Source organism: Coptis chinensis, chromosome 9, assembly GCF_015680905.1.
Source record: "Coptis chinensis isolate HL-2020 chromosome 9, ASM1568090v1, whole genome shotgun sequence".
In the NCBI taxonomy this organism is placed as follows: domain Eukaryota; kingdom Viridiplantae; phylum Streptophyta; class Magnoliopsida; order Ranunculales; family Ranunculaceae; genus Coptis; species Coptis chinensis.
In genome coordinates, this window is record NC_141464.1 from 60,678,983 (window position 1) to 60,705,474 (window position 26,492).

The following is a 26,492-nucleotide window of genomic DNA, read 5'->3' on the forward strand; positions in this document are numbered from 1 at the left end:
GTGCATCTCGAAACCGATTGCCTCATTATATCCACAGGATCATCATCAAGAAGAAATGTGTAAAAGTCATCACCAAAATTGGTGGATTTCACGTCTCTTTTACTCTTCCTAATTTCTTGTTCAAAATTTCAGGATCTCGTTGATTGTTGTTCACTAGGAGCAACCAACCTCTCAATGCCAATTTTCAAAGGAAACAAATTCTCAAAGAAATCAAGCATTTTTACTCTCTATAATAGTGTTAGCATCGACAAGGTTATTATCGATTTTACTACTAAAAATCTATATGCGGCACTATTATGAGCATAACCAATGAACATACAATCAACGGTTCTAGGTCCCATTTTTCTCTTTTTTTAGTTCGTTCACAAGAACCTTAGCAAGACACCCCCACATTTTTAAAGTATGTCGGGTTAGGTACATGACCTTTCCATAACTCATAAGGTGTCTTATTCTCTGTTTTCTTGTTGGGTATCCTATTCTCGTATATGGCAAGCAGATAGGATTGCTTCCCCACAAGTTCGTGGGGGAAGCTCCGGAACTTACAAGCATAGCATTCATCATCTCTTTTTAGTGTTACGTTTTTCCGTTAGGCTACTCCATTAGACTCAGGAGAGTATGGTGGAGTAGTCTCATGAATAATGCCACTCTTGTCACAAAAGTCCTAGAAGGGCTTAGACTCATACTCTCCACCCCTGTCAGACCGAAGTCTTTTAATCTTACAGTTAAAGGTTTTCAACTTCACTTTGTACTTGAGAAACATCTCACCTGCCTCATGCTTGTTTCTAAGTAAATATACCATGGTGTACCTAGAGAAGTCATCTATGAATGTAATATAATAAAACTTCCCCCCCTATAGACATGGTACTTACGAATTCATCCAAACTGTATGAATAAGAGTTAGTAATCCAGTTTATCTCTTCTCAAGATGGTTTCTTCATTGGCTTTAGTCTCAAAGACATATTTCACATTTATCATTAGAAAAATCGGAAATATCGGACAATAAAACCCACATGCTTTCATCCTTTTCATATCTTGAACATTCACATGTCCTAGTCTACCATGCCATATATTAAAAGAGTCAAGCAAGTAAGCGTAAGCATATTCATTCTTATTAATAATAATATTGTCAAGTACATTCAACATGAAAAACCCATGTTATTACAATAACCTTTACCAACAAAACCCTCATTCTTTGTCGGAACAAACTTGTCACTCTCAAAAAAGTCACCTTGACGCCTTGACTTTTCCCGGTAGGGACCACGAAATCAGATTCGACGAATCTCGGGAACATGAAGAACATTACTAAGTGAAAGGGTTTTCCCTGAAGTTAACTTCAGAAAAACCTTGCTTGTTCCCTCAACAGGAACAGACCTAGAGTCACCCATATAGACCTTTTCATCTTTCACTAGTATATAGTCTGAGAAGGCTTCAACATCACCACAGACGTGGCGGGTGGCACCATAATCTAGTACCCAATTCTTCTTCCCAGTGGCCATGAACACTTGTGACACCACAGCAGCAATTATATCATCTCCCTCAACTAGATTAGCATTGGGAGGATCATCAGTGTCTTTCTTGTGTCTGCACTAAAAAGCCCTATGTCCAGGTTTACCACAAACATAACAATTTCCATTGCCAGTACCACTCCTTTTAAAAGAAGTGCCTTTGACCTTGAAATTCTTATTTTTGTTGTATTACGCTTTTAGAGGTTTTGTTAGATTTCTTTGGGATTACCTTCAATGATATTGGCTTTAGAATGGAATTCCTTAGACAACACCTCATCCCGAGTCTTGTTCTTTTCCTCTATGTGAATGTGAATGATCACATCCTCAAGAGTCATCCCGCTTACGCTTTACGCTTATGCTTCATACTATTTTTATAGTGTTTCCAAGACTTCGGGGAGTTTCTCAATCAAACATCCAAAGAACAAAGGTTTGAATTAAATTAATACCCTCGGTTTTCAAATCATTAATCAGCACATGAAAATCATGGATTTGAGACGTTACATCTCTATCCTCTCTCATATGAAACTTTAGAAAAGTCCCAATAGCATATTTCTGAGTACCAGCATCCTCTATTATGTATTTCTTGTTCAAACTCTCCCATATATCATGTGCATTCTTATTTGAACAATAAATATCAAAATTTTCATTGGACAAGGTACTTTCAAAATAGCATGACGACATACCTTATTCCCATTGAGCTAAAGCGGTTTGATTTCTTTCAAATCATTAGAACCCTCCATGGGTGCTATATCGATGAGATACTTTGCATAGTTGAGTACATCTAGGGGTGTGAACACCCTTTCTCTCCATCGCGGAAGTGTGAACCGTTGAAGGATTCAATCTTTGACACATTGGGTAAGTTCGCGAGCATTCAAGTAGAGGTGCGGCATCTCTTATAGGCGAAGTAACTTCCATGACTCGAATTGGTTTCTTTGATCGGTGGTGTCAATAGGTGTAGACATCGTGTTCTTTCCTTAAGATTATTGTATGCGGATAAAAGAAAACAATAGAAGAGAAGGGACGAATAAAAGGTAATAACCAAAGGCGGATTAAGTCCGTCCTTAAGGAAAGATTTAAGCCCTTCCAATGGTGTAGAAAGGCAACAAAGGCGTCTTCCTCCACGAGATTCAATGGTTAACGATGGTCGACTTTGCACTAGAACATACTACCCTCTGAACGACAATATAACTCTCTCTACGGCGGTGACGGGGAAGAAGAGAAGAAGAATAGGTGTGAATCTCGTTTTACGAGAAGTGGGATGAAGGCGATAGAGTATTCACGATTTCTCGGTTTTCTCTTGAATTGGATTATTTGGTGTATAGAGGCGTGACGACTTTTGTCTCTCTCTCGATATAGAGGCAGCAGCAACACGACTTCTCTCTCTCTGCGTCTCTATCTCTACGTTTCGGATTATCTCTCTATGAACACGGCCCGGTGTTTATATAGAGTATGATCGGTTATCATAGATGGAGAAGGACACCTCTCCAAGTCGGTTTCACAAAACCAATTCGAAGTAGAACTCTAGCTAGCCGAAACTTACTGCAAAAGCAAAAAAACAAGTTTAGGCAATTGGTAATCCACGACCCACTAGACAATAAGCCCAAGCCCAAGCCCGAACTCGACACGACGCGACTCGGGGCGGGCGCGCGCGTGTGTGGCTTTGGGTGAGTCCTCCACTCCTCCCTCCTAACACAAAAGCCATTGTACCCTAAGGGCACGCCCTTATGCTAGAGGATCACCTCATATACCTCACTTGCTAGTGGTGGTTCACCAATGTGGGACTAAACAACACACAAGTATTTTGAAATACTCATTAGAGATTCCAACATAAAGCTGCATTGATCTCAGTTAGACTAAATTGTCATTTCGGGCGCTTTCCATAATTATGTGAGTAATTTCTGGTGTTTGTGTTTAGGATTATTGCCTTGATCAGCTTGTTAACCATGTTTGTGAAAATGAAAGGTTTTGGTTTAGGAAGAAAAGTAGTTCTAAGTATTAGTCTGTTTGTCTGTCAATCATTCTTCCAATTTGAGAAGTGGAGTAGGCAGCTTCATGCATCAGGGTCAGGACAATCTAGTGTGTTAGTGTGTACAACACTAAGATTTAGCAAAAAAACACAAGAACCTTTCGTCAAGCAAAAAAACAAAATGGAAATCCAATAGCAGTCCAGGATTTCCTGCCTTGTCTTTTCAGTTTTTGAGGCATATCAGTCTGCTTGTCTGTCAATCAATATTCCAATTTGAGAAGCAGAGTAGGCAACTCTTTCAATAGAGTTGTTCTTATCCTGCCTACTGTAGGCTAGCAAGAAGGGAAGCACTTCATGCAAGGGAGTTTTTTTATTAATGTAAGCGAGGATATGAAATAGATTTAGCCGATAGTGCCTCTATTGCATATCCTGAGTCAGGGAAGGAAGGCTACCATCCCTTGTTTGGTTAATGCAAGTCGTTTCCGTCAGTAGAGCAAGTTTCAGCATCAGCAGCAGTTTCTTCAGTTGTTCATTCTGAGTCTAATCACTTTAGCTTCTTCTCTTTAGCTGATCTTTACTCCGTTTGTTTAGCCCACTCCTTGATAGTGTAGTGTATAGTCAAGTTCTCCTCTGTTGGACATTCTGCGTTCTAAATCACTAGTTTGCTTCCCCAACAGCCTCTAATACAAGGATGTGCCAAACCCCGAACAGAACCTGATAGATTCAACTCCGTAACGTCAACTTAAGGAATTTTTGAATTTTTACAGATAGAAGATTTGAAGGTTGTTGGTCGCAACTTAAGGAATGAGTTAAGGGTTCCTCCCAAAATAGTTTCTTTGTTCTTTCCCCACTTTATTTTGGGTCCAAAATCAAACGCTTGGGCCTGGCCCATCTAGCGAGTATTCAGGCTACGATACCTCATCTGTGAAGCAAGCGGAAAGCAACTGTAAGTTAAATAACAAGGTTGTGCATATTATGAACTGAATTTTCCACAGAAATAATAGTCTTTACTGTTCCAGGTGTGCAACATATGAATTCCCTATTAGCAACACACATATTCCTCGCCTTCTTGAGAATGTAACAATTCCAGAAAAGGTAGAGTTGTTTTGAAAATGCTGTCTTTACATTTTATTTTATGTTCACTTTGCAAAATTATTTATGTTATAATTATATATGTATTTAAGTAGCTTTGTTGAAAGGTAAGATACAATGATTTCACGAATCCAAATGTTCAGTTAGCTCTTGATTTTTGTGTTTACTGCAAATACTTGTGGAAGAAGAAATTATCTTTCTGGCTTGTAGTTCTCGTTGAGAGTTGTCATTATTTTTATAATTAAGAAGCCATAATTGAGTTGGCCTCTTAATTGTGTTCTCGTGATCTTTGTCAAGTTGTGATCTTTAAGATAGGTTATGGCATTGTGTTGTGAATACACACTTAATGATAAATATTTATGTAATATAAGTATACATATCTTTTTTGGCATTGACTCAAGTTTAGCATACAAAAATAGGTTGATAATGTGCTGAGAACAGTCCTAACGTATCTGAAAAACTCAACGAACAAATTTTGACGGTGTGACAATGTGGAGTTACATTCCCAATGCAATTATGTTGGTTTAACCATATTAGTAACATTAGATGTTCAAGTATAATGATCAAATTTTGCTATGTCTTTTGTACTCCAATTGAAGTAATGGCTCGACTCCTATCACGGTTGAGTTTGTGTCTACTCGAATGCTATGTCTTTTTTTAAGTGTAACATTTTTTAAGGTGGACAAAAGTCACAAAACCACTGAAAGTTTGAGTCTTAATTACAGTTTTATAACAAATGAACCCTTTTTGGAAACTTGTTAATAAGCCCTACTCGAATTCGAAGACAATTACTTGCATAAGTGTAGTTGTACGAATTTTAATTAGTTTAAAACTCTATATCTAAGTGACTGTCCCTGGTGTCGTTTGACTTTTGTACTTGGAAAGTTGAGGCCTATTTCTTCATGACATATATTGACTGTTATATTTTTCTTTTCGAGGGAAGATATATTTTATGTATTTCCTTTTTCAGATTAGTTCCATGATTTCTAGCAAAACCCTTAATGCAGTAGGATCTTGCATCTCTTAAGGGTACTTGGTTTTCTGTGATTGATTGAGTGTGTTGGATGAATCTTGATTCTTGAGTCCAAAAGTCTTGAGTCTTAAAATTAATATCCGGTTTTTCGAATACGAATGCGAATCGGAGTCGAATTTTTGGATATCCGTCTACACCCTTTATGTATAACAATGATATAAGTGGAAATGATGTATATGTTGTTTTCATTTTAATTTTTGTATATAATTTATAGTATTATTTTGATTCGAGGATTGGTTACTTGACTTAACTTGCGTTGTTCGAGATGGTTAAGTAGCTAGTTCTACGAATCAATATATATTTGAGTAGTTGGGTACTTGGGTTTACGAGGTATGAGGTTTTAATATATGTTATGGAAGTATATTATATGATTTTCAGGTTATGACAGGTTTTAAATTTATGAAATGTTGAAAATACAAAGGAAACTCTGCCAATTTTTTTTTAGAATGTGATGCTAAGTGGTGGTTTTATATTTGAGTTATGTATATCATAAAATATTTTGTTTTCTTGAAGTCATCTAGAAGAGGATTGTACCCATCTTTGGTCCTTGTAGGGTAGAGCAAACTCTTCTATGGACTCTTCCTTGTCTTTTGTACAAGTATGTTCTCAGTGGTTGCTTGTTTTTCTATTTTGCAGCATAATCACAGCTGAAAACTTAGTTGTTGCACTCTAGGTACGTCGTGTTGTCTCAGTGGTTTGTTCTTCTCCCACTTTTGGTTGTTGCGTACTAGGTACGTCGTGTCTTTTTATTTTTCCAGCAAATATCAATTTTTCCAGTATTTTGAGTAAGAAAGTAGAGCATTTATTAGTAAGAATAATTCAAATAACTTGTTCATTGTTGGTGCAGTAGTGGAGTTTGATTTGCAGTAGTAGAGTTTGATTTGTAGTAGTGGAGTTGGCTTCTGATTCTCTTGAGATAAAACTTCTACCCATTTCGTATACTAGTTTTATTTGTTGCTTGTTATTTTTTGCAACAACTAAAATTGTGGGTGTTTGTATGCATATAAGGGATATGTTTTGGTTGTGTGTCATGGTAAAGTCATTTGGTTTGTATATTAGGTAGTGTTAGGATTTATTCTTGGTTTAATTATCAAGTGTGCAGGTTATATGTTTTTTATATTTTATTTGCGCATGACTTTAAATTAATTTGAATAGCTAATGTAATTTAACTTGTTATTCAGATTCTATGGATGAACTGATAGTTATAGAATTTATGTTTGTCTTTTTGTTTGTTTTTTTGTTTTTTTTTGCTTTTTTACTATATGAGTATTTTAGGCATAATACAGGTGGTCAAAAAGTTGAATAAACAAAGGAAACTTTGTCAAAATATTTTTAGCTCTTTTGTTTTATAAACAAGCAAGTTAGTGTTAAAAATATAATGCAATGGTAAAATTGTCTAAATGATTTATACCGTTATTTCTAAGTACAGGGAAGATATGATTAGCATTGGTAGAGACATGAATATTAGAATTAGATGTAGGAAAAGCATCCGACACAGTTAAGGCAACATTGGAATATCAATAAAAGTACACAGTTAGCATTGGAATATTCTTGATATCACTCAAAGTACAATTTGGTTCCAGAACACGGTGCACCTACGGGTGATCTGAGAGTTCCTACTTGTTTAAAGATTGGTTAATTCCGATCACAAGCCCGGATGCCGGTTTCAAACTTGACTGTAATTGTTTGATATTATTAATATTTGGATGCTTGACTATTAGAATTAAATATAGAAAAAACGCTAGACACAGTTAAGGCAACATTGGAATTTGAGTTATAGGACCACATACTTGATCCATGTATTTTTAAATAGGAATCATCAAATTAATTATGTTTTGGTTTGATGTATATATTAAATTATTCTCGTTTGTGATAAATGAGGATAGAAATGTCAAAGGGATTTGATATCGGGTGGGACTATGCTATCCGTATCCCTGGAAATAAAAACAGGACACAGTGCAAATACTGTGATAAGATTTTAGCTGGAGGTGGCATTACAAGGCTGAAAGTACATCTTGGCGGAGGGAACAAAAATGTTGAGAAATGTTTGAAGTGTGGAAAGGAAATTCGAGACATGTTCCGATAAATAATTGAGTCCGGAATTGAGAAGAGAAATGGAAAAAAGATAGCTGAAGAACATTATAGAGCTACCATGCATGCACACCCTCCTAGAGAAGACTCAGACGAGGATGACAACGAGTTCGAGATGGCACGGCAGCAATCTAGGGATGAGTACCAGAGGTTCTGCGAGACGGGCTCGTGGGATAAGAGGGCTCCAACCAGAGAGAACACCAATGTTGCAAGCACAAGCTCTCGCAAAGGCAAATGTCTTATGTCTCTCTTCTCCCGTTCAAAGAGCACTAGGCATCCCGAGCTTATTGATGTCGATTCGCCGAGAAGGCCCGATGTTAATCAACCATCTCATCCACCGGATGACACCACCGTAAGTCAAAAGTCGGGGTGTTTAGAACACCGTGGCTAGATTTGTACTTTGGGGAAACTTGTCTCCAAATACAATGGCCAACAACCCGTATTACAAGCCGATGTTCGATGAGGCATGTAGCGCCGGTCTTGGAGTGACCCCTCCTTCAACCTATCAACTACTAAATTCAGAGTTCTGCAGAGGCTTAAAAGCAGAGTGCAAATTGTATATTGACCATATGAAAATAAAATGGTCTACATATGGTGTCATCAAGTATGTGTGATTCCCGGATCGGTCCAACGCGACAATGCTTGATGAACTTCATGGTGTATTGTGGATGGGCTCATGACTTTTGATTCGGCCCATTGATCTATCGAAACACAAGAAAGATCACCGCCACTTATTGAAACACATGAGACGTGCTGTTGACAAGGTTGGCAAGGAGAATGTTGTTCAGATTGTAACGGACAACGGGGCGAATTTTAAGAAAGCTGGAGAGATGCTTGCAATAGAAAATGGTATACTTACAAATAAGTTTTATTCTCCCATTTTAGATTCCTTTTGCAAATAGGTTTTTTCAGGGCCAGCTCTGGGCCAAGGCCAACTAGGCGACCGCCTAGGGCCCCCACTTGTTGACATAAAAAAAGGCCCCTAATTCTCCACCCACTATCTAATAAAGCCCATATCCAAACATTAGATTGACCTAAAGAAATAAAAGCCCAAATATTAGATTGACCCAAAACCAATTGACCTAACCGATTTAAGCGACCCAACCACAAAAAAACAAACCAATTCAAACAAAGATGCGGTTATATTCGGTCTCCCGAAGTTTTCTATTTCGGTATTTTCTATTTTAAAAAAAAAAAAAAAACTAAGGGTTTAAGGTTAGTTTAAAAGAAACAGAGAAACTAAAAAAAAAAAAAAGAAGAGAGAACCTAGTCTTTGAGGAGTTACAACTTACAAACAAGATCGCTACGCTTAGCAGTGCTCCCAATATACATACTTTGTATGTTCCCTTAACCCTTCTCTCAATTCTCTATTTATTGTTTTTCTTTTTAAATTGGATGAATTTGATTGAATTGTTTGTAGCAATAATCTTATATGAATTTGATTGAATTTTTTATAGCAATAATTTTTTATAGCTTATATGAATTTGATTGAATTTTTCATTTTATGTATGCTATATTTTGAATGACTCAAAAGTTTGAAAAGTGTTCTAAGCTAGTTGTCTGACTTGCTAGTCTTTGTTGTTCGAAATTACGTTGAGTGGTTAGTATCATGAGTAGCTAGAAAATATCCATCGGGTAGTGCTAAGAGAAAAAAGAAGCAAAACAAGAAGAACTTGCTCAATCTCAAAGGGAAGTATTCTTAAATTTCTTTCTACTAGTGGACAAATAGAGACTTCTAATGAAGATGTTGCGCATGAGGAGCTTGAAAATATAGTGAATATGGAACATGACGAGAGGGGGAATGATGAATTTGAAGAAAGATCAAATGTTGAAGTCAAGAGGAGATGAATAATGTTGAATTAGAAGAGAGAGTAAATGCTGAAGATGAAGAGACAATGAATATTGAAAGTCAAGAAGAACCTAATGAAACTATGAATGAGAATGGAGAATATGGACCGACAAACTATTTTGATCGAGCAAATTGGGATAAGATTGATCAGAAATATAGGGATTTCTTGGTCGAAAAAGGTCCAATAAGAGACAATGTTACTGATTTTCCTAGAGATAATGAAGGTAGACATTTTTCAACCTTCCACTACGTGTGACGTATGGATAATGGTTTGAAGCAAGATCGAAAGTGGCTTGTTTATTCTCATTCGGTGGACAGGGTATTTTGTTTTTGTTGTAAGTTATTTAAGCAACGAGGAAGGCTTTCTCAATTGGATAGTGAAGGATGTTCAAATTGGAAAAATCTTGGTGAAAAGCTTCAAAAACATGAACAAAGTGCTGAGCACAAAAGACACTTGAATAGTTGGTGTGAGTTAGAAAATAGGTTAGGAAAGAATGAAACAATCGATAAGAGTGTGCAACAACAAATCAATCGAGAAAAAGAACATTGGAGACAACTATTATTGAGGATACTTGCTCTTGTGAAAGCTCTTGCTAAAAATACTTTGGCATTTCGCGGGGACAATGAGAAGATTAAGGAAGAAAACAACGGCATTTTTTTGAGCATGATTGAAATGATTGCAGAATTTGATCCAATATTGCAAGAGCACATCCGACGTATTGAAAGTCATGAAATTCACTATCATTATCTTGGCCACAACATTCAGAATGAACTAATTCAGATGTTAGCAGGTGACATTATTAATGTATTTTCTTTTGGGTAGATAATCCGTGACATTCTATTACTATAAGAGTTATCATAATTTTTTTGGGTGAGGTGAAAAATGCAATTCTTAAGAAAATTAAAGCTTTAAATACTTTTCGCTTATTCTTGATTGCACTCGGATGTAAGCCATAAAGAACAAATGTCACGGTGATAATGATGTCTCAACAAATCCAGTTAAGATTGAAGAGTTCTTTTAGAATTTATGAAGGTGGAAGCGATACATCGGGTTTGGGACTCTTTAATGAGCCGAAGTCATTGAGCACTCTTCAACTTGATATTAATGATGTAAGGGGACAAGGCTATGATAATGGATCTAATATGAAAGGCAAACACAAAGGCGTACAAAAAAGATTGCTCGAAATAAATCCTAGAGCTTTTTTTACGCCATGTGGTTGCCATAGTCTAAATCTTGCATTGTGTGATACGGCTAACTCTTGCTCTAAAGCTGTGTCCTTTTTCGGAGTGGTGCAACGTGTATATACATTGTTTTCTTCTTCTACAAAATGGTGGGAAGTTTTCAAAGAACATGTGAAATTTCAAAGAACATGTGAAAAAAGGTCCCAATCTTACTTTGAAGGCATTGTCACAAACATGTTGGGAAAGTCGTGTGGAAAGTGTTAAAACAATTAGAAGTCAAGCTCCACAGATAAGAGATGCTTTAGTTGAATTAATGGATACTAGTGATGATCCGAAGACTAAGAGTGAAGCTGAGTCTCTAGCCACACATGATATTGAAAATTTTGAGTTCTTGATTGGTATGATTGCTTGGCACACGATATTGAATGGTGTTAATGTTGTTAGCAAACTCTTACAAACTGAAGATATGCATATTGATGTCGCTATTAGTGAACTGCAAAGGTTGATTTCCTTTTTGGAAAAGTATAGAGAAACTGGATTTGAAGAAGCAATGATAGAAGCTAAAGAAGTTGCAAGTGCTATGCAAATTGAGCCTATTTTTCGTGAAAAACGATCATTAAATAGAAAGAGACAATTTGATGAAAATGTGGATAAAGAGGTGCCACAAATCGGTTGAAAAATCATTTAGAGTCAACTACTTCATTTTATTGTTGACCAAGCTATTTCTTCTCTTAAGAGTAGGTTTGAACAGTTTCAAGTATATGAGAAACATTTTGGGTTCTTGTTTAATTTGGAGAAATTGAAGTCTATAGTACGAGATAGTTTAAAGGCTTCTTGTGGCAACTTAGCGAGTTTAAAACATGACAACATTTCGATATTGACGGACAGTTATTTTTGGAATTGCAACTCTTGAAAGAAGTTTTACCGGATGATGCAAAGAAGGCAATTGAAGTGCTAAACCATTTGAACTTAAGGGCTAGTTGCTTTCCAAATGCATGGATTGCTTATAGAATATTATTAACTATACCCGCTACGATTTGCTTCCAGGAGAAGAGCTTTTCAAAGTTGAAGATGATTAAGTCTTACCTTCGATCGACCATGTGTCGCAAGATAGATTAAATGGATTAGCTATGCTATCTATTGAAAAAGCTTTGGCGAGGAGGAGCTTGACTATGCAAATGTAATAACCGATTTTGCAACTAAACCGTGGAGATCTGGGAAATTTTAGATGATATTTTACTTGATGTAATTAGTTTGTGACTTGGTGGGGTTAGATTTCATTTCTCCTACTTTCAAAATAAATAACATTTTTGTTTTGCCTATATAATTTTCTTCTTTCTTTCTTTCTTTTGTTAAAGCTTAAGGCCCCGCTTTGAGAGCTCGCCTAGGGCCTCTCAAATCTTAGGGCTGGCCCTAGGTTTTTTGTATGAACTGTCTACTAAACTACTTCATGTACAATAGGGTATAACCTTTTCTAGACCCCATGCGCGGCTCATTCTATAGACCTTATCTTGAAAGAATTTTCTCGAGCCCCGTCGACGAAAGCAATCCTTGATCAGGCGAAGGATATCACGTCTTTCATTTATAACCACTCTCGAGTTGTTTCCCTTATGAGGAAAGTGTGTGGTGGAGACTTAGTCCGAGCTGGTCCAACTAGATTTGTCAGTAATTACATGGCATTGAAAAGTTTGCTAAAGAAAAAGAACAAACTCCTGTCAATGTTTACTTCTGAAGGATATCTTGAAATCAAGAATGATAATCCTACGGTCCAGATGATGATGGTCGAGGATATTATAAACGGCCGAGAATTTTGGCGAGAATGTGAAGGGATTGTAGGCGATTAGAACCCATTGTGGTTTTATTGGGAAGGTGGATAGGGATGATAAACCCGACCATGTCATTTTTTACAGATGGGTAGAAATAATAATTGAGCAAGTTCGGAGGAAGATTAAGCTCGCTGAATGGATTGTTGGAATCATTAAGAGGAGGTGGAACAACCAATTGGGGCACCGTTACACAAAGTCGGTAATATTTTTGTTAACTTCGAGGTTTATTTAATTGTACCATAAGCTTTGTAAGCTAATATGCTACAAATTTGCTTGTAGCATACTACCTTTATCCGCCGTAATTTCACGGCCGATAGTGAAAATGTTGCATCTGATGGGGAGTTCCTCGGCAATCGCATTATGATCATTAACCATTGATCCCAAACCTATCGGATCAATTGGCTTGCTTAAATGAATGTAAAACTTATCGAGGAGGCTTAAGGGGTATTCTGCGCCAATTCTTGTATATGGAAGAACCAAAGTCATCGGGGTTAGTTTCATTGTTAACCCGCTTTCTGAACTTGTAATTGACTATTTTAGTTTTAGTCCATACAAAATTATATAATATGGTCTATATTGTTTCATCATTAGCCGATTGGTGGATGAATGTTGAAGACGGTTATGTGACCACTTGAAAACGCGTTAGCTATCACGGATCCTCTCACAAACTACCTCATCATCCGGATGTGAGAGGAATTGGAGCACGCTTTGGAGAGGTAGTTTGTGAGAAGATCCGTGATAGCTAACGTTTTCAAGTGGTCGACATAACCGCCTTCAACATTCATCCACCAATCACCGTCAATGACAAAACAATGTAGACCATATTATATAATTTTGTATGGACTAAAACTAAAATAGGTCGGCCATAAAGTTCAGAAATGGGTTAACAATGAAACTAACCCGCATGACTTTGGTTCTTCCATATACAAGAATTGGCGCAGAAATACCCCGCCTCTTGATAATAAGCTTTACATTCATTTAAGCAAGCCAATTGATCGATAGGTTTGGGATCAATCGTTAATGATCATTGCATTCTTGAGAGGAACTCCCATTGATGCAACATTTTCATATCGTCGTAAATTACTACAGCGGGATTAAGGTAGTATGCTACAAGCAAATTTGTAGCATATTAGCTTACAAATGCTTATGGTACAATTAAATAAACCTCGAAGTTAACAAAAATATTATCGACTTTTGTAATGGGTGCCCCAATTGGTTGTTCCACCTCCTCTTAATGATTCCAACAATCCATTCAGCGCAGCGAATCTTCCTCGAACTTGCTCAATTGTTATTTCTACCCATCCGTGTAAATATGGCATGGTAGGTTTATCATCCCTATCCACCTTCCGCAATAAAACCACAATGGGTTCTAATACGCCTACAATCCCCTTCACATTCTCGCCAAAATTTCTGTCGCTTATAATATCCTCGACCATCATCATCCTGACCGTAGGATTATCATTCTTGATTTCAAGATATCCTTCGGCAAACATCGACCGAGCTTGTTCTTTTCTTCAAAGAAACTTTTCAATGCCATGTAATTATCGGCAAATCTAGTTGGACCACTTGACTAAGTCTCCACCACACACACCCTCATAAGTGGAAACAACTTCGAGTGGTTATAAATGAAAGACGCGGATATCCTTCGCTGATCAAAGATTGCTTTTGTCGATGGGGCTCGAAAAAATTCTTTCAAGATAAGGTCTATAAAATGAACCGCGCGATGGGTCCGTAAAAGGTTATACCCTATTGTACATGAAGTAGTTTAGTAGACGATTCATACAAAAAACCTATTTGCAAAAGGAATCTAAAATGGGAGAATAAAACTTATTTGTAAGTATACCATTTTCTCTTGCAAGCATCTCTCCAAATTTCTTAAAATTCGCCCGTTGTCCGTTACAATCGAAACAACATTCTCCTTGTCAACCTTGTCAACAACACGCCTCATGTGTTTTTAGTAAATTGGCGGTGATCTTTCTTGTGTTTCGATAGATCAACGGACGAATCAAAAGTCATGAGCCCATCACAATACACCATGAAGTTCATCAAGACAGCACTGCTATTTTGGACCACCCGGGGAATCACACATAACAAAGGTGACACCATATGTAGACCATTTTATTTTTATATGGTCAATATACAATTTGCACTTTCTGCCTTTAAGCCTCTGCAACTATGAATTTAGTAGTTGATAGGGTTTTGGAAGGAGGGTCACTCAAGACCGGCCGCGCGACATGCCTCATCGAACATCGGCTTGTAATAATGGGGTTGTTGGCCTTTGCATTTGGAGACAAGTTTCCCAAAGTACAAATCTAGCCACAAATGTTCTAAACACCCCACTTTTGACTTACCGGTGGCGTCATCGGTGGATGATGGTTGATTAACATCGCCTTCTCGGCGAATCGACATCAATAAGCTCGGGATGCCTAGTGCTCTTCGAGCGGGAGAAGAGAGACATAAGACCTTTGCGCTTCGCGAGCTTGTGCTTTTTGCACATTGGTGTTCTCTCCGTTTGGAGCCCTCTTATCCCACGAGCCCTCCTCGAAACCTCTCGGTACTCATCCCTATATTGTTGTCGTGCCATCTCGAACTCGTTGCCATCCTCGTCTGAATCTTCTCCAGGAGGGTGTGCATGCATGGTAGCTCTATAATGTTCTTCAGCTATCTTTTTTCCATTGCTCTTCTCAATTCGGACTCAATTATTTATCTAACATGTCTCCGAATTTCCTTTCCACACTTCAAAACATTTCTCAACATTTTTGTTCCCTCCGCCAAGATGTACTTTCACCTTGTAATGCCACCTCCAAATTAAAATCTTATCCGCGATTTGCAGATCGTGGTCCCGTTTTTATTTTCGGGAATACGAATAGCGTGGTCCCACCCAATATCAAATCCCTTTGGCATTTCTATCCTCATTTATCACAAACGAGAATAATTTAATATATACATCAAACCAAAACATAATTAAATTTGATGATTCCTATTTAAAAATACATGGATCAAGTATGTGGTCCTATAACTCAAATTCAATGTTGCCTTTAAATTGTGTCTAGCATTTTTCTACATTTAATTCTAATAGTCAAGCATCCAAATATTAATAATATCAAACAATTCTGATCAAGTTTGAAACCAAAGATCCCGGGCTTGTGATCGAATTAACCAATCTTTAAACAAGTAGGAACTCTCGGATCACCAGAGGTGCACCGTGTTTCGGAACCAAACTGTACTTTGAGTGATATCAAGAATATTCCAATGCTAATCGCGTGTACTTTTATTGATATTCCAATATTGCCTTAAACTGTGGCCGGACGCTTTTTTTCTACATCTAATTCTAATATTCATGCCTCTACCAATGCTAATCATATCTTCCATGTACTTAGAAATAACGGTATAAATCATTTAGACAATTTTACCATTGCATTATATTTTTAACACTAACTTGTTTGTTTATAAAACAAAGAGCTAAAAATATTTTGACAGAGTTTCCTTTGTTTATTTAACTTTTTGACCACCATTATGCCTAAAATACTCGTATATATATATATAAAAAAAAAAAAAAAAAAACAACAACAACAACAAAAAAAGACAAACATAAATTCTATAACTATCGGTTCATCCATAGAATCTGAATACCAAGTTAAATTACATTAGTCATTCAAATTAATTTAAAGTCATGCAAAATAAAATATAAAAACATATAACCCTCGCATTACTTTGATAATTAAACCAAGAATAAATCCTAACACTACCTAATATACAAACCAAATGACTTTACCATGGCACACAACCAAAATATATCCCTTATATGCATACAAACACCCACAATTTAGGTTGTTGCAAAAATAACAAGCAACAAATAAAACTAGTATCTGAAATGGGTAGAAATTTTACCTTAAGAGAATCGTAAGCCAACTCCACTACTACAAATCAAACTCCACTCCACTCACTGCACCAACAATGAGCGGGTTATTTGAATTATTCTTACTAATAAATGCTCGACTTTCTTACTCAAAATATTGGAAAAATTGATATTTCTTTGAAAAAAAAAACGCATCCTAGTGCACTGAACAACCAAAAGTGGGAGAAGAATAAACCACTGAGATAACACGACGTACCTAGAGCGCAACAACTAAGTTTTCAGCTATGTTTATGCTGCAAAATAGAAAAACAAGCAACCATTGAGAACATACTTGTACAAAATACAAGGAAGAGTCCATGGAAGAGTTTGCTCTACCCTACAAGGACCAAAGATGGGTACAATCCTCTTCTAGATTACTTCAAGAAAACAAAATATTTTATGATATACATAACTCAAATATAAAACCACCACTTAACATCACATTCTAAAAAAAAAAATGCAGAGAGTTTCCTTTGTATTTTCAACATTTCATAAATTTAAAACACAATCATAACCTGAAAATCATATAATATACTTCCATAACATATATTAAAACCTCATACCTCGTAAACCCAAGTACCCAACTACTCAAATATATATTGATTCGTAGAACTAGCTACTTAACCATCTCGAACAACGCCAGTTAAGTCAAGTAACCAATCCTCGAATCAAAAGAATACTATAAATTATATACAAAAATTAAAATGAAAACAACATATACATCATTTCCACTTATATCATTGTTATACATAAAGGTGTAGACGGATATCCAAAAATTCGACTCCGATTCGCATTCGTATTCGAAAAATCGGATATTAATTTTAAGACTCAAGACTTTTGGACTCAAGAATCAAGATTCATCCAACACACTCAATCAATCACAGAAAACCAAGTACCCTTAAGAGATGCAAGATCCTACTGCATTAAGGGTTTTGCTAGAAATCATGGAACTAATCTGAAAAAGGAAATACATAAAATATATCTTCCCTCGAAAAGAAAAATATAACAGTTAATATATGTCATGAAGAAATAGGCCTCAACTTTCCAAGTACAAAAGTCAAACGACACTAGGGACAGTCACTTAGATATAGAGTTTTAAACCAATTAAAATTCATATAACTACACTTACACAAGTAATTGTCTTCGAATTCGAGTAGGGCTTATTAACAAGTTTCCAAAAAGGGTTTGTTTGTTATAAAACTGTAACCAAGACTCAAACTTTCAGTGGTTTTGTGACTTTTGTCCACCTTAAAAAATGGTACACTTAAAAAAAGAGATAGCATTCGAGTAGACACAAACTCAACCGTGATAGGAGTCGAGCCATTACTTCAATTGGAGTACAAAAGACATAGCAAAATTTGATCATTATACTTGAACATCTAATGCTACTAATATGGTTAAACCAACATAATTGCATTGGGAATGTAACTCCACATTGTCACACCGTCAAAATTTGATCATTGAGTTTTTCAGATACGTTAGGACTGTTCTCAGCACATTATCAACCTATTTTTGTATGCTAAACTTGAGTCAATGCCAAAAAAGATATGTATACTTATATTACATAAATATTTATCATTAAGTGTGTATTCACAACACAATGCCATAACCTATCTTAAAGATCACAACTTGACAAAGATCACGAGGACACAATTAAGAGGCCAACTCAATTATGGCTTCTTAATTATAAAAATAATGACAACTCTCAACGAGAACTACAAGCCAGAAAGATAATTTCTTCTTCCACAAGTATTTGCAGTAAACACAAAAATCAAGAGCTAACTGAACATTTGGATTCGTGAAATCATTGTATCTTACCTTTCAACAAAGCTACTTAAATACATATATAATTATAACATAAATAATTTTGCAAAGTGAACATAAAATAAAATTTAAAGACAGCATTTTCAAAACAACTCTACCTTTTCTGGAATTGTTACATTCTCAAGAAGGCGAGGAATATGTGTGTTGCTAATAGGGAATTCATATGTTGCACACCTGGAACAGTAAAGACTATTATTTCTGTGGAAAATTCAGTTCATAATATGCACAACCTTGTTATTTAATTTACAGTGGCTTTCCGCTTGCTTCACAGATGAGGTATCGTAGCCTGAATACTCGCTAGATGGGCCAGGCCCAAGCGTTTGATTTTGGACCCAAAATAAAGTGGGGAAAGAACAAAGAAACTATTTTGGGAGGAACCCTTAACTCATTCCTTAAGTTGCGACCAACAACCTTCAAATCTTCTATCTGTAAAAATTCAAAAATTCCTTAAGTTGACGTTACGGAGTTGAATCTATCAGGTTCTGTTCGGGGTTTGGCACAGCCTTGTATTAGAGGCTGTTGGGGAAGCAAACTAGTGTTTAGAACGCAGAATGTCCAACAGAGGAGAACTTGACTATACACTACACTATCAAGGAGTGGGCTAAACAAACGGAGTAAAGATCAGCTAAAGAGAAGAAGCTAAAGTGATTAGACTCAGGATGAACAACTGAAGAAACTGCTGCTGATGCTGAAACTTGCTCTACTGACGGAAACGACTTGCATTAACCAAACAAGGGATGATAGCCTTCCTTCCCTGACTCAGGATATGCAATAGAGGCACTATCGGCTAAATCTATTTCATATCCTCGCTTACATTAATAAAAAACTCCCTTGCATGAAGTGCTTCCCTTCTTGCTAGCCTACAGTAGGCAGGATAAGAACAACTCTATTGAAAGAGCTGCCTACTCTGCTTCTCAAATTGGAATATTGATTGATAGACAAGCAGACTGATATGCCTCAAAAACTGAAAAGACAAGGCAGGAAATCCTAGACTGCTATTGGATTTCCATTTTGTTTTTTCGCTTGACGAAAGGTTCTTGTTTTTTTTTGCTAAATCTTAGTGTTGTACACACTAACACACTAGATTGTCCTGACCCTGATGCATGGAGCTGCCTACTCCACTTCTCAAATTGGAAGAATGATTGACAGACAAACAGACTAATACTTAGAACTACTTTTCCTCCTTAAACCAAAACCTTTCATTTTCACAAACATGGTTAACAAGCTGATCAAGGCAATAATCCTAAACACAAACACCATAAATTGCTCACATAATTATGGAAAGCGCCCGAAATGACAATTTAGTCCAACTGAGATCAATGCAGCTTTACAGTTTCACCTGCAATACAAATTCCGAAAATGAAATGAATTAGTTAGAATTAATAACTCAAAGGTAGGTATGGGATTAAAACTATAACAAAATTGATGTGGAGAATTACCGGAGTATTTAGTTACATGGATTAGACTCTTAAGAGAAAGAAGTAGCACACTAGAAATCCAAGCAAAGCCGACAGAGTTTTAGTTTGAGTTTGAAGGAGTGAGAGAATGGAGAAAGAGCTTTTATATCCATCAAAATTTATGGGTTGGCAAACTCGCGTGGGAGAGGTAGGAGTAGCCTTTTTTTTATCTTCTTCGTGGGTTTGCAATCACCAGCACCGAAAGCCACCAATTATCTCCAACAATATCGATAACAAAAGATATCGTTGAAATATCACAATATATCAACAAATTTTGTCGATATTTGGCGGTATTTATTTATCTATCTATGAAATCTCGATATATTTCATGATATATCCCAATATTTTGTACTATAAGTTATTGAGTTTCCCACTTTATCAATCCATGATGAACTCCTTTCTTGTTCAATGTGAGACTATTCCTCTTTTCGGTCCACACACTCTAACAATAGTGTATCAAAAATAGAACGCTTCAAGTTATACCAAAAACTGAACACATTCAAGTTGAAGATTTCAAATTTTCAACCATGGTGCACCCAATCGCTGGGAATATCTAAAAAGAAGCCAACACATATACCTGTTCAAAGATTCCAATAAGGAACGAAACATAGTTCACATTGGCACAATTTACTTTCCTGCGGCATTAATCTCATGGATATTGCAGATTTGCCTCTGCCCTCTAGTATGGCTCCAAAAAAAAACCAAAATACAACTAAAGAACACTTCAGGAACCTAATGTCATGTCCAAAAAGTTTGCTATCTGCTATCAATGTATCAAAAGAAGAAGATTGCAGTATTTGTTGATGCTCGAGGAATTTCTTGTACCTTCTCGCAAAAGTCCATCAACCTTTTCTCATTATTACATGTAATATCCTTAGACGTGAAAATAACCATTTTCTCCAATACTAACGCATTCTTCAGCAAAACTTCCAAAAACTTTAGTCCATTTGAGCATTCTACGACACCTTGAATCTCAACATACTCAAGGTAATTCATTAGTTGCAGTGCCAACCCTATATCCCGGTACTTACTTGTGATGGTTTCATCCACCGAATCCTAGATAGAAAAACAAAATGATAATAGTTCACACAATCATGGTAATTCTTTGTTCTCGTTAAAAAAATCAAAGAATATAAAAAATGACTACCACATACCTCATCGTCATTGTACACAGTTACCTCGGGCTTCAAGAGAACAATAAATATAGAATTAGATAAGTTGATAAGCACAATATGAAACTAGAACTAAAGGAAGAAGAGCTTGACGACAGATCTAAATATAAAAGCTAGGCCAGTACGGTAGTACCTTAATTAGCTTGAATTTAAGACATTCAACAATTGGAGAAATGTTCAGCAGGTACGATATTGCATGGATGCATTCTCCAGATAGCCATGTTATAAGGTTCAAATGCCTCAAATTAAGAAATTGCATGGATAGGGATTCCACTAGAGCGAGAGGGGGATTTGAGATTGCATATGTAAAAAGTTAAGTATAAGATAAATCTCAAAAGTAGCAAATGTAAATAAAAATAAAAATTGCAAGAAAAGCACAAATATGGGAGCAGCCTGGCTCACGCATCTCGACCTATGCTTCAATTGATACATATGTTAAACATTTCAAGCTGGATAGAAAGGAAACGGAATAACATTGAAAGGAAATCTTTCCTATCAAGAAACTGATATCCTCAAGACATTAAGGCAAAATTTGCAACTGAAGTGAACAAGTAGCAGAAGTTTAAATATAGTGATCATCTTAGAGCACTGAAATAGAAGGTCATCTTAGAGCACTGAAATAGAACGAGGTCACATACTAGCTAGCATAGAAATTTTAAGTCTACTGGCGACGAAAATTATCAAATTTTTAGTACTAAATTGTTGGTATAGCAGGCTGAAATGCAGCTGTAAAATGGATTCAAACATAGACCATGAGAACGAATAAATAGGTGTCCTTTTTCCATAAAGAGAAAAAACTTACCTCGAGCAACCACAGTGATAGTGTTAGAGCTCTCACATTACAGACTGTTTTCAAATATCTTTTCACGCATTCAAGATAATCCTCGTTCACATCTTCCCACCAATCTAGGCTAACCATTACTTCTTTCTCCATGTCAATATCAGCAGTGACTAGAGAGGACATCTCCTCAAAAAAATAATCTCTATCTAAATGATCTTTCAACCTCAAAGATACAAGATTCGGGGCAGAGATTGTAATCTTACAATAACCTCTCTTGTGAGAATGGCCAAAATTATCACGATGGTTTTCTATGGTCAAGTGCTTTAGACTAACACAAGATAAAACCAGTTCCTTCATCTTCCCAAACTTACAATCAACAATGACCAATGACTCAAGAACCGGACAGCCTGATAATAGATTACTCAGAAGTTTCTCACCGAGAAAATCAATTTTTTTGAGATGTAGAGTTTTAAGAGCAGGCAAGGAAATCAAAGAGGGCAACGCTAAGCGAATGAAAAGTAACTCAAATTTCAACTTCAATACTTTCAAAGACTCACAACTAAACAGACATTCAGGTAACGAAAGATAACAACTCAAACAAATAGGGATGTCAATATCAAGATCTTGAACATTACGTGGTACACAAGAAACAATCCATGCACAAAGACACTTGGGTAGTAAATGACGGGACTCGTTATAAAACAGACGGAATGTTTGCACAGGAGAAGAGTTGTGGTGAGCAAATACATGATCCACAAGTTCAAGAAAACTGTCTTTCTCTTTCGCATTAAAGTTGAAACTGATAGTGGGTATAGATTTCCATATATCTTTCCATTTAGTGGATAAAACACTAGTTTGCACTACTTGTTTCGTGTCGAAAATTGATAGGATTTCGTGGAGAAGGGTGTTTGGTAAACTGCTGATTCTATCTTCATTTTCTTGGATGTGGGTAAGTTTAATTCCATGGCTAAAAAGTGGAGAAAATAGGGTTTTTTTTGTTCTTCAGCGATGTTGTTCACTGGTTTGTTCCCGCCAATTTTCCATCAGTCTAACCGTTCGCGCGTTTTCCATAGTGTCGAAATTTGAAGAGCCAGCAGTCGGCATAATACCTTTGTAGTGTCCGCATAAGATTGGGAAGTTTCTAACACGAGCAATGTGTTTGGTTTTTAACGTAATCTGTAATCTACTGTTTAACATTAGATAACACGACAAAAAAAAGAAACTAACTGCAAACATGATGTTCTTGACTGAAAACCCAAAAACATAATTCCAAGTTGTATTACAAACACTGCACATCGATACAAAAGACTTTCATGACGATATAGCATTACATTTTCACTCAGAGTAAGCCTATGTCAAAGGGTTCAAGTAGCCAACCATAGATATCTTCAAGAAGTTCAACAAGTCCAGTTCAAAGTTTTTTCTTACCGAGGATTAAAGGAAGAATGTCTCCATACTGGGTGATGCTCGCGGAATATATTGTAGCTTCTCTTTAAAATCCCCCAAATAGTGCTTTATCATAAGATCATATTCATTGGAAGTGAAGAAAACCAATTTCTCCAAGACCATGGCATTCTTCAGTAAAATTTCCACAAATTTAAGTCCGTTAGTGTGCCCTAGAAAACCTTGAAACTCAAAAGACTTGAGGTGGTACATGCATTGCAAAGGCAGCCCTGTATCCCTGTACTCGTGTGGTGGACTGACCCAATTCTGTGGTGAAATAATACAATGATGGTTAAAACAATTTACTTTGATAGGCTGATAGCCCACATTATTTATAGACTCCTCAAGTATCTGTGTTCATAAATAGAAAGGTTGATACCTCAAACCACTCGCTGCAATTCACAAAAATCTCACGCTTCAAGGCAACAACAAAGGCAAAATTAGTGTAAATTATAAAAGAAACCAACCAAAGCTACCAACAGAAGGTACAATAACTTTAAAATCAAGATTCGGTATTAAATGATTGGTCATTACCGACAATACTTCTACACTAAGAGTTTCCAAACTAGGAGAACAGTTGAGCAGGTATATTATTGCACGAATGCAATCTCCGTAAAGCCAGGTTTGGAGCTTCATATACCTCAGATTGACGAATTGCAAATCTAAAGTTTCAATTCGAGCAGCAGGCTTAGAAAGAACCTTCAATCATGAAAAATCCAATATTAGAAAATCTGTCGACAAAACAGCAATCTCAAAAAGAAATCAATTATAAACCATGAAGTTCAAATTCAAACCAAAAAAGAGCATATTTCTGTTGGTGCAGAGAACCAGAGATTATAAATCTCTACTTATGCAGCTATGCATCAATTGAAAGATTTACTGACCACCTCTAGCTTGAACTCTTTATAAAGAGAATAAATTGGGTGGTAATTGATACTATATTAGAAGGGACCGTTAGAATCAAGGCATCACTGCCTAGGAACTGACTGCAGCTCACAGAATTTGACCCACTTACTGATAATCAAAATACAAGACAGAGTAGAAAGATCTATTTTTGTAACATGAGCACAGTTATAGGGGTAATTTTAGTATAGTAGTGAATCCAGTCAATAATGATTAACACTCTAGGAGCACTAAAACATATGGCCCAACACTAGCATAGAGCATAGAAGTCTAGCATGCCCATTTAGCAACAAATTTTACCCATAAGGCATAAGCTACCTATAGTATAGCACCAATATATACTATATTATTACTGAGAGATAATAAAAATGCAAAAGTACCTGAAATGCAGCTCAAATGGAATTTAGGCACTCAAAACAAGGTATCATACTAACCTCAACTATCCATGGACATAATGTCAGTGTTCTGACATTGCAGACTTCTCTTAGATATCTTTCCAGCCTTGGAACATAAAATTTCATGTTGTATTCATGAATAACTTTTGCTTCACCATCTATATCAACCTCCAAGTCAAAGTCAGCAGTAACTAGAGAAGAAGGGATCTCAATAAAGTGTTTGTTAATTAAGTCAGCTTTCAATCTCAAAGATAAAAGACATGGCGCAACGACTTCAATCTTACAATCACGTTCCGTACAAAGGTCACCAAAATTAGCATCAAAACAATCTTCTATTGCTAAGTGCTTAAGTTTGGGACAACAAATATCAAGATTCCTCAACTTGTAGAACTCAATATTGGTTAAGCTCAACGACTCGAGAAGCGGACAGCCTGAGAAGATCTTAGTGGCATCCTTAGGAAAAGTAAACGACTTAAGATGCAGAGTTTCGAGAAGAGGCAATGAAATCAAATTAAGTAATTTCATATTTTTACGCATGTGCGGTTCACCCTTCTCAAATTTCAACTTCAAGACTTTCAAAGTTTCACAAGTAAACAGACCTGTTGGGAATTCAAAGAGACACACAGTGTCTGGCATGTCGATATCAAGTTCTTGAATATTGCGTCGTATTGAACCACGAATCCATGAACAAATACATTTTGGTGATATTTCATATTTGTCATTGTAGAACAGACGGAGCTTCTGTATATCAGAGGTGTCATGTTGAATAAAAACCACATTTACAAATTTCTCAAAATGAGATTTTCTTCCCGCCTTTGGTTTCCTCTCATTTATTATTCTGGAGTCGAAATTTAAAGTAGGAAGAGAAACCCAAAGATCTCTCCATCTTAAACCAAAAATGCTAGCTTGCACTGCAAATTTCATATCTAGTAATGAAAATATTTGGTGAAGAACGTTATCTGGTAAAGTACTTAATCTGTCTTCTTGATCATGCTTCACCTTTTTCGCCATAGATATAACTTGCCCTTCGTTTGATTCCATGACTGGAGAAACGATAAAAGAAAAACCGTACGACAAAAATTTATAATACAATAGAGCAAACATATATACAACATAACACTAAATATTTCCCACATGCAAGAATATTTCTAGGGATATTTAGGCATTAGTCCTACTATTAACGACAGTAGACTTCAGTCCTACTTTTTTCCTTGACGACGAGTCAACCAAGTTGAACTTGATCATTCGGTAGTCACTCAACACAAACATCACCGTTAACATACCAACAGTAATTCAGAAATCTCAACCAATCTCAACCAATCTGACTACTATATGCATGAAACTTTCAGACAAATAAAAGTGTAATTGAACCAACTAACTTACATGAACTTAGGAGAAGGAGAACTTGGCGAGTTTGATGGCGTTACAGAGTATGAGAGGTTACATTTCATTTGACTTGAAAAGCGGTTCTTGTAATAGGAAACCACGTTGGATTCTTACTTTACCTTTTCAATCCGGACTGTTTGGTATTTTCCAAAACTAGAACTATGTAAAGTTTCAAGCAAGGCCCAAAATATTGCAGATATATATGATATATCGTCGATATATATCATTTTTTTGGTACACCAACATAAATATATTCGATATATCTCAATCGAATATTGAATTTTTTTTCCATATATATCGTAATTTCCGATATAATGATATATATCGACCGATATATACTATATATCCGATATAAATTGTTGACTTTGATCGATATTGTTGACTTTGACTAAATATTGTTGACTTTGACCGATATATCAATGATATTTCTGATATATTCAACGATATTTCTAATATATCGACATACAAAACAAAATTTTAACTATTCAACAAAAAAATCGATATATCCGATATATATCGGTTTTTTGGTACATCGAAATATTTGCCGAATTCGATATTTTGGGCCTTGGTTTCAAGTGCAGCGAAATATTGCAGGCTACTCGAAAGTGTACTATTTCGGTATAATTGCAATGTCCATACTTCCTTGGGGAGTTTTGTATTGCTAACGTAAATTTAAACACAAATATATA

The 26,492-nt window shown here is 36.2% G+C and overlaps 4 protein-coding genes and 1 long non-coding RNA gene across 8 annotated transcripts; 2 read left to right on the forward strand and 3 right to left on the reverse strand.

Annotated features, from left to right (window-relative positions):
- Positions 1 to 4,390: 4,390 nt before the first annotated feature.
- On the forward strand, positions 4,391 to 6,808 carry LOC147477109 (uncharacterized). Its single transcript, XR_015209034.1, has 3 exons — positions 4,391 to 4,566; positions 6,233 to 6,327; positions 6,444 to 6,808. It is a non-coding gene; the product is annotated as an uncharacterized LOC147477109 (long non-coding RNA).
- Positions 6,809 to 9,795: 2,987 nt separating this feature from the next.
- Positions 9,796 to 10,359, forward strand: LOC147477110 (uncharacterized). Its single transcript, XM_086585921.1, has one exon. The coding sequence runs from the start codon at positions 9,796 to 9,798 to the stop codon at positions 10,357 to 10,359; it is 564 nt and encodes a 187-aa protein (XP_086442047.1).
- A 9,942-nt stretch (positions 10,360 to 20,301) lies between these two features.
- Positions 20,302 to 21,163, reverse strand: LOC147477111 (putative F-box/FBD/LRR-repeat protein At4g03220). The gene is made up of 3 exons (XM_086583048.1): positions 21,029 to 21,163; positions 20,878 to 20,907; positions 20,302 to 20,779 (listed from the first exon to the last, which is right to left on the reverse strand). Exons 1-3 carry the CDS (start codon positions 21,152 to 21,154, stop codon positions 20,498 to 20,500), a joined length of 438 nt encoding a protein of 145 aa, XP_086439174.1. The 5' UTR covers positions 21,155 to 21,163; the 3' UTR covers positions 20,302 to 20,497.
- Positions 21,164 to 21,579: 416 nt separating this feature from the next.
- On the reverse strand, positions 21,580 to 22,802 carry LOC147477112 (F-box/LRR-repeat protein At3g26922-like). Its single transcript, XM_086585922.1, has 2 exons — positions 22,786 to 22,802; positions 21,580 to 22,676 (listed from the first exon to the last, which is right to left on the reverse strand). Exons 1-2 carry the CDS (start codon positions 22,800 to 22,802, stop codon positions 21,635 to 21,637), a joined length of 1,059 nt encoding a protein of 352 aa, XP_086442048.1. The 3' UTR covers positions 21,580 to 21,634.
- Positions 22,803 to 22,899: 97 nt separating this feature from the next.
- On the reverse strand, positions 22,900 to 25,924 carry LOC147477113 (F-box/LRR-repeat protein At3g26922-like). 4 transcript variants are annotated; one of them, XM_086584522.1, is made up of 6 exons: positions 25,801 to 25,915; positions 25,389 to 25,460; positions 24,457 to 24,608; positions 23,654 to 23,818; positions 23,499 to 23,534; positions 22,900 to 23,386 (listed from the first exon to the last, which is right to left on the reverse strand). In XM_086584522.1, the coding sequence occupies exons 2-6, from the start codon at positions 25,456 to 25,458 to the stop codon at positions 23,111 to 23,113; spliced, it is 699 nt and encodes a 232-aa protein (XP_086440648.1). In that variant the 5' UTR covers positions 25,459 to 25,460; positions 25,801 to 25,915; the 3' UTR covers positions 22,900 to 23,110. The 4 variants fall into 4 exon arrangements, with proteins under 4 accessions (XP_086440648.1, XP_086440649.1, XP_086440647.1 ...); XM_086584523.1 differs by having other exon boundaries at positions 24,457 to 24,575; positions 25,801 to 25,914; XM_086584521.1 differs by having other exon boundaries at positions 24,457 to 25,460; positions 25,801 to 25,924.
- Between the last annotated feature and the right edge of the window lie 568 nt (positions 25,925 to 26,492).